Source organism: Meleagris gallopavo, chromosome 2 (genome assembly GCF_000146605.3).
Source record: "Meleagris gallopavo isolate NT-WF06-2002-E0010 breed Aviagen turkey brand Nicholas breeding stock chromosome 2, Turkey_5.1, whole genome shotgun sequence".
NCBI lineage: Eukaryota > Metazoa > Chordata > Aves > Galliformes > Phasianidae > Meleagris > Meleagris gallopavo.
In genome coordinates, this window is record NC_015012.2 from 81,086,999 (window position 1) to 81,095,338 (window position 8,340).

An 8,340-nucleotide genomic window follows, 5' to 3' on the forward strand; every position below is an offset into this window, starting at 1 on the left:
TGCTGGGCTCCTCCTTCCAGGGCAGCGAGAACGTGACCGTAGGGGAAAGAAAAGCTCAGCTGTCCGTTGAAATAAAAGCTCAGGCGGCCTCCTGGAGAACGGCCTCGCTTACGGCAGCCCGGTGAAAATCGAGACGTTTCTGCCCCGGGCAGCGCGGGCTGGGCCTGCAGCGTTGTTGCAGTTCCTCCTGCCCTCACTGGGCTTCATCTTCTGGTGTCAGTGGGAGACGAGGTTCCTCCACATCCACAGCTGTGCAGCAGCGCTGGTTTGCTCACAGGAGGCAGTGAACAGTAAAGGCGGTTAACTGCCAGGTTTTGATGCCTTGTTTTTCCGAACAAAGTACAACGATTTTAAGAGGTCGGAGGTTTGAAATCCATGCAGCGTGGTTAAGCTGCTAACTCGGGGTTGGGCTTTATCTGTGCTTCTGTGAGTGTACTCAGAGAGTGAGGTTACTCATCTAATGAGCAGTTTGCAGGAGTGAAACTCGAGTGCTTGTTTCTGTATAATCTATAAGGTAAAACCATCGGCAGGCAGGCTCTGTGGTGAGATAGCATAGTTCTGCTGAGCGGGCCCTGCAGAGGTCAGCACACCCCATGCTCTGCTGTCAGCTGGCCGCAGGCTGTTCGGGTTCCTCAGTGCTTGGCACAGGGGGAACTTGCTGTTGGAGCTCCTTAGAGGGAGTGTTCGGCTTCTTGAAAGGTGAACTCATGGGAGTCAAACAGCCTATCTGCTCATTTATCTTCAGGGCTGTCTCCATGTGGAAGGGAACAAATACTAAACACAGTTCTTTCCAAAACAGGCTAATTAAGAACAACCTGTTGGCACAGCTGGAGGAATTTGGCAAGATGAGGCCTGTCATTGTGGTACACGGTGGAGCTGGCCGGATCTTCAAAGAACGAGAAGAGGGATGCCGTGCTGGTGTTGTCAGAGCAGCGCTGCAGGGTTATGGTGTCCTGAAACAAGGAGGCAGCGCCTTAGATGCAGTTGAGGAGGCAGTACGGTCAATGGAAGATGACCCTCATTTTAACGCAGGTAATTTTTAAAGAATTAAATGTCTCTATAATCATTATGTATGTTCAGTGCTTGATTCTGATTACTGTGAAAATACTGGCTTGCATTCGCCTTGAATTATGCATATTGTAGTGAAGTAAGAGTGTCACAAAATGTGAATCATTTGTTTATTGGTGTAATAAAAAAGCATGGTATGTACCGTCGTTTCTTGTGAGCACACTTAGGCAGTCGGGTTAGTCTTTGTTATTTCTCAGCATTCTGTACCTACTGATTCATTCTTGTTCTCCAGTCTTACTGTTACGTAAATCTTCCCTGTCCCCATGCTGAGTCTTTAAGTTTTAAGACATGGACTCCTTAATGGAGTGTACGTTCAGTTAATATTCATATTTAGGTCACTTGTACAGAGCTTGTGGCAATATTTAAGCCTTAATTCTTTACCTTTACCTCTTGCTAAAGGAAAATTTTGGGATATTGTATATGCTTTAGTTAATGCTTGCAATTAGTGCCTTCTTAAATAATATTATAAAAATAATGCAACTAATGATATGAGTCATGAATTTATACAGCAAAGGCTTACAACTGAAATTCCTAGCAATTAATGTCAATTAATGTTAATGATAGTTAATAATCCAGTATTTTTCCTCCTATTCGTATAACTTCAAATTTGCTATTTGGATGCATTTCAGTGAAAATTTTTCACTGTTTCCAGCAAGTATATTCCAGCAAGGTATGTCAGGAATGAACATGGAAAAGAAGACTGTTAGAGTTCAGTGTCTCGGATAGCATACTTGTTTCTTGTGTGGATGCTTATTGTGTAGAGATTCACTTTTTCTTTCTCTCCTTGCAATTGAGAAAGATGGAAAGTTTTTTTTTTCCATATGAAAGTTTTAAGTGATTCATTGCTGACTTGGATTGAACTTCCTGCTTTTTAGAGGTTTAAACAAGAGATGTGTACCATGAGACAGTTGCATAATTAATATGAAGCTGGTGTTCCCTCATTAACTTTTTCTTCACTTGCTGTCTAAATCAGTCAACCTTTAGGACTGTGTTTCGCTCAGGTCAGTAAATCTGTAACTGTTTGACCTTTGCTGCTTTCTGTAATTCTGGGTTCTATCTCTAAACAAATCTCTGACCAAACAGTTTACATTTGCTATTTCAAAGCCATCAGCTTCCTATATTGCAGGAAAAAAATCCTGATTCTCGAGGAGCATCATTTTCTAGCCAACATTAGTTGACCAATGTCAATATGGAAGCAACTTCAGTATAAATTTAAGCCAAAAGATTGTTTACATCTCTTAATCATTCCATGTAAACAATTCCATACTTTCTTGGTTTCTTATATGCTAATTTTGATGGTTCTGTAAATCAAAATTATGTAAATGGGAAATATATTTTAATTGAGTGGGATTCTCTGGCGAAAGCTTGCTTTATAGCAGTCTATTTAGGCTTATTTATTTAAATGATAAGCAGCAGTCTGTGTCATTTCGGCACATATTTTAGTAAGTAGGATCACAATGGCAGTATTAATGCAAGCTTTTTTAACCCTTTGTTTGCAATCTTATCACTAATACTGCTATTCTGAGCTTGGGAAGTGGATAACATGAAGTGAACTGATATGGGACAGAATATGTTTCTCTTATCTCAGAATATCCACGTAGCTTTTCATATGGAGATGTTTCCACAGACTTGTGCTTTACATGTATTTCTTGTTTCCAGAGTTGTAGAAAGGAAGTTTGGGCTGTAGTTAAAAGTTACTGCTCTTTTCCCAGAGTAAGAATTGCAGCCTCTCTCTCAGCATACACCCACTTAAAGGGGCACGCACTGCTCAAAGTTCAGAGTGATTGCACCATTTGAGGACAGGATCTTAGACTCTACCATAGCCAGCGGCCTGCTAGACAGTTGTAACTTTACATTTCTTAACGGACATGCAGAAAATATTTGTGGCAGACTTTCTCATGGTCTGACAACGTACACTTATTGAAATATATATTAAACTAATGTTTTGTCTAAAGATGTTTACTTCAACTTGTCCTAATAATATTTATATGTTGTTTATAGTAGATTAAATGAAGAATTTTTAGCAAAATTTTCTTGAACTGGGCTTGAGCCCTGAGCTCTTGTTCAAGTCTGACTATGCTGATCTAAGTCCTTAACCACTTATATGTACATCCAGCTGTGTTAGTGCTCTTTAGATACAGCTGCTCTCAGAATGAGCTGACAGTTATGTGAAGAGGGCCCTGATTGGAGTGGCTTTTTAAAACTCGTGGTATTTATCTCTGTAAAATAAATGTCTGTTTTGTTGTAACATTTTCCTAGAAAACACAGACATTGCTAAACAGTAACAAAAAATATGGAGAGGAATGAGCTTAATAATCAAATTGTGTCCTACAGTTTTCTGCAGATGAACAGTTAGGAAATCCTTAGAGATCTCCAACAGACATAGGAGACTTCTAATGGAGTGATGCAGGAGGCTGGTAGAGCATCCCTTGGGGCCGTCGTTCTTCTGATTGCTGCTGTTTGAGAAAGGTACACCTTGTTCTAGAGGGAGTTTTGTGAACATGGGTGTGAGAAGAGCCTACCTTGACAAAGGAAGCTAGAAGAACATGGCAAGGCTTATCTAAGAAATAAGGAAGAACCTATTCCTTACATCAAAATAAGGGAAATTCTGGAAGAGTGATTTTAGCACAGATGTCTGAGAGGAGGAATGTGTAAGCTCTCCACAGATGAGTGTAGCATAGAAATAACCTATTCTGATGTGGCACTGAGCTCAGAAATAGCTTATATGGTTGGAGGGGAGCAAAAAGTAACTGTTTGGGGTGGAGTGTAGGCATGTATGTCTGTTAGGTGGAGTTTTGAAACACAGGATGAAGATACAGAATGTTGTTGCCTCCTGTAACTGAGGGTTTAAAGTTGTACACATATATTCAGGCCAGAAGTGCATAGGTATAGTTGCCTTATGTCAGCAGTTACCAACAGTAGTTTCTGACCTGCCTTAATGTTGGTTTAACAGGAAAAGCAAACAACAAAACCTGTTTTAGTTCTGTACAATGTTTGAGTATTTCTATCTGAGCTACTCTGTAGTTCTACTACGAATTTCTAAATTTCTTTCTAAATTCAGTCTTATCCAACCTAGTTAGTTTGTACACGTGTTGACTTAAAACTTAGTGTTCCCCTGGAAAGAGTTACTTACGTTATTTAAAACAAACAAACAAACAAAAACCAAAAAAACCCACACAACAAAAAACAACAAATCACAACAACACCTATTTGCATTGTCTCATCTTGTATCATTAATTTTCAATTAGGTTGATGTTCACGTTGATGATTGCTGGAGAGAATAACTACCCAGCATTTCATTTCTATCTTCATTCTAAATTCCTCCATCTACTGTTACTTGATAAACTGTTATTTGAAGACTGTGTTATTTCAAGGTTCTGGTGCAGTTGTGAATGAGCACTTCTGTTGTGCTGTGTCAATTTTGACAGTTTCTTGGAATGCTCTGTGGCATTATTTTTTTGATAGGACCGAACACTACACGATATTGTTGGGTGTCCTACAGTTGGAAGAACTGTAAAAGTAAAATAGATATTTTTATGTGCATGTGGTGTGATCTGGGGGATAAAGAATCTTGTTTATGATTGCCATTTTAGCTTTCATAGCAGGTATTTAATTTTGGATGGCATTCTGTATACCATCTTATGACCAAATTCATGATTGTATGAGTTTCAAGTGTGTTTTTCATCATATATTTTTCATAATATAAAAAGTTTTCATAATATATAAAAATACTCAATTTTTCTTTTAAGTAGCCATTGCACCCTGTCAGATTTCTGTCTATGGTTGGATTTTGCAGTTATACTCAGCAACGTTTCTGCTGTTTTGTTTGTATGCAGGAGGTAGGTACTTCCAGTAAGTCAGACACATATTTGGAAAAGAGAAAGTTTGCTTGATGAGATCCACAAATTGAATCAGCTGCTGGTTAGCTCTTAATGACTTAATTCTTTTTCCCTTACTCCTCTTTTTAATTTTAATTTTGTTGTTGTTGTTCTTTGGTCTTTAGGCTGTGGTTCTGTTCTTAATGAAGAAGGTGAAGTAGAAATGGATGCAATTATCATGGATGGAAAAAATCTGGCCTCTGGAGCAGTATCTGCAGTTAAATGTATAGCAAACCCAATAAAACTAGCTCGACTTGTCATGGAAAAGGTATGCTGAATCGTACTTGAATATGAAACATTTTTTCCTTAGTACTTCATCTGGTGTGTTGAAACACCTCATTGATGTTGTTTGTGAATCCTCCCCTAAACTATGAAAGGATGAGAAATAGAAGGTAGTGCTTACAATCTATGATTGCGACCATGGGGAACTTTTATTTTAACATTTTTGGGTTATTTGGGTTTTTTTGAGTGCTATTATTAAAAGATAGCACTCTGAGGAAATGAGTTCCGTTATGTAGTTGGAAGGCTAGGGGTAGAATGTCTTTTAGTAACTTGAGGTGGAAAAGTTGTACACGTTTTCTGTAGATCGCTTCTTATAATGACAGTTAAAAACCACTGACGGTATCTCCTCTATGACAAAACCTCATTTAGGATAAAGTTACAACAATATTTTTTTGGACAACAAAACTTTCTAATGCATCCCAGCCATCTCCAACAAAAAAACAAAACCAAAAATCTGCCCTCTGTCTCTCATCTGCTGTAAGGTCTCTTGTCATTGCGTGGTGCTTCAGCTCTTCAAAAATGTTGGAGCTAAATTTAGTAGTAAATAACAAATTCAACTGTATAAGGCCATGTATAATGGTTTGGTGCTAATACCACAAAATGAGAAGTACTTCCATTTTGTGGTGCAGTGTATTTCTGTTTGCCCAGCTGCAATAAATTCTGTGTGGATGACAACATTCAAATGTAGATGTTAACCTAAATTGCTTGATATATCTTGAGGTGAGCTTCTGCTGTTTTTCTGGCAGATGTTACAAAGTGGAATACAAACCAGCTAATGTTACTCTTCTGTTCATCTTAGGAAGGAGTTTGGGGACACTAACCCAGGCTATTTCACAATGCTTTTCAGAGTGTATTTTATTTGTTTTATTTTACTGTAAATAATTAAAAATATTTTGAACTCTGTGACGGCTGGGTGATAAGTCTGGTGTTTCCTTGGTCCTAAGGATTTTAGGATGCTTACTGCCCAATGATGTCGAGAGACACTACTGCCCCAAGGAGAACATGAAGTTCTCCAAAGAAAAAACAAGTAAGAAATGGCAGAGTTCCCCACCTGCTTGTAATTTTATTGTATTTCCATTCCTATTCTGGAACAATATGGGCTCCATCTGGTGGTCAGAGTAGCTCCTTAGGCTGCTGTTGTGCACGTTTATCTTGTACGTTATCGTGCTCTTAGTGGGCTCCAATTTGCTCAAATTCATGGTACAGAAGAAGGAAAGCACCAGAATAATTTCTGTTCGAGTCTTACTGTAATACTGAGCACATCAGTCTCTAGAGATGGAAGGCTTAGTACATTAACTAATTAATCAAACGGATACTTGAGAAAGCAGTTAAATTCCCATAAAATTATTCCTGTTTGTAGTGAACAGCAGTGGAATGATGCATTGAAATGACTTGTTTTTCTTAATGGGGCGTGTAATCCCCCTCAGCTCCAGCACTTCATGAGATGGATGTCACATGAACGTTACAGCGCTGATTCACTGGTACCCATAAACTGTTGGTGTATACTTTCTCTTCTATCATCCTCATCCAGCTCTTGAAATTAGAGGAAAATTTAACCTACGACATAGACTTCTCAAGGCAAAAGGTGGAAACTTCTGCTGTGCTTTTTGCTGGTCTTCTTAAATAAAGAGCTGATCTGAATTCCAGGCCAGCAACTGAAATTGGGGATTTTCTTCTTGCTTCCGTTAAGATGAACTAAACAGAAATTTTCCAACATTTGTTGTTTGTTATTGAGAACTCTAAATATTTATTTATTTATTCTTTTTGGATTACTCTGTTCTAAGTGTGTCCCAGAAAAATGAGGCATCTAAGAAAGTTAACAAATACATTCATGAAACTAGAAGGAGAATGAGACAGGAAAATCTGTTCTTTTGATTGCTTGGCAGTGCTCTACAAGCTCTTTTGATGGACAAAATATATTAAATTCTCCCTAGGACACTTTATTTTCAGCAATGACTGCAAAAAGCTATCATAGGAGCTTATTCCTCTGTGTGCAAATATTTCTTGCTTGTGTGCAACTCATGAAGGTGGTATGTTATCAAAGTCTGCACATGGGATGCTCCTTTAAGAAATTTTTAAGAAATTATTTTTTATGTAATAAAACCTTATTTTCTAAAACAAACAAAAAATATTAGAAAGCAATGGAATTGCATTCTTGAAGAAAGCAAGTGATGGAGGAGGCTACCTTCTTATGCAGGTAAAGTCAAAAGAAAAATTGAATGGAATTTTCTATAAACATAATTGGAATTATTGAATCATGCTTTGGTGGTTTAGTTCCAGTGGCAGAGGGGGGGCAGTGTTGCACAGAGAAATTCCTTCTAAGTTGAGAACACTTCAGCTTTGTTACAAATAGGTAGGGTCTTCCATTGTCAGGTAGCAGCACTTGTGTAAGGCTGTTCTCCACTCTTTCAAATATGGAGCACATTTCTTCCTTGTAATTGTTCCTCTTGTTCTCTTGAGTGGTACTGTCATCAACTGAAGTAATTTCTTAAATATGAGAGATATTTGATGTTAGGGCCACCACCTGGTGAATGGCCAGCCAGGAACATTTTTAATGTGACATGGCACTTCCTGCTTGTGTAAGCATTCAGAAGGATTAGTGCAGAGATGCAACAGGCTGAAGCAGAGTTAAGTGTCTGTGGTTTGGGAAGAATTTGGGCTCAAATCCTTCATACTATTCAGTGTTTTGGCTTCCTCATGGTAATGATTGCTTATCATTGCTGTAGAAATCAGAAAAAGTTGATGTTCTGCAGCATCTTAAAGTCTGAAGCTTTGAGATATTTTCGCTATGGAGTGTGTCAATGCAGTGTGTCACAGAAATAATTACCAGATTTGGGAATCCTCACTGCAGGCTGAGAAGCAGAGCCATTGGATGCCTCGCCGGGCTCTGCAGGCCTGCTGCCTTCAGCATCTCCTGAATTTGCTTTTGGACCTTAGCCTGGTCTCCATGTGTTGTTTCACGGACGTACAAGCTTGCCTAAAGTTAGCAGTTCTGTTGTGAGTCCTGTATTGCCCGGCCATTGCTCCTGCAAAACCTTCCTAGGCTCTGCTGAGCAATGAACAGCTGTGCAGTGATCCAAAAAGTTGATGCATCGTTTTGGACACAGGTTTA

General features: G+C 38.9%; 1 protein-coding gene across 4 annotated transcripts in view; it reads left to right on the forward strand.

The window, feature by feature from the left end:
- Positions 1-6: 6 nt before the first annotated feature.
- Positions 7-8,340, forward strand: part of ASRGL1 (asparaginase and isoaspartyl peptidase 1) — a 22,176-nt gene continuing 13,842 nt past the window's right edge. The window contains exons 1-3 of one of the 4 annotated variants that reach the window (XM_010707752.2): positions 7-699; positions 800-1,032; positions 5,072-5,214. In XM_010707752.2, the coding sequence (XP_010706054.1) occupies positions 846-1,032; positions 5,072-5,214 (330 nt within the window). In that variant the 5' untranslated portion in view covers positions 7-699; positions 800-845. The remainder of the gene's footprint in view (positions 700-799; positions 1,033-5,071; positions 5,215-8,340) is intronic. The other 3 variants (XM_010707753.2, XM_010707754.2, XM_010707755.2) reach the window with 3 other exon arrangements.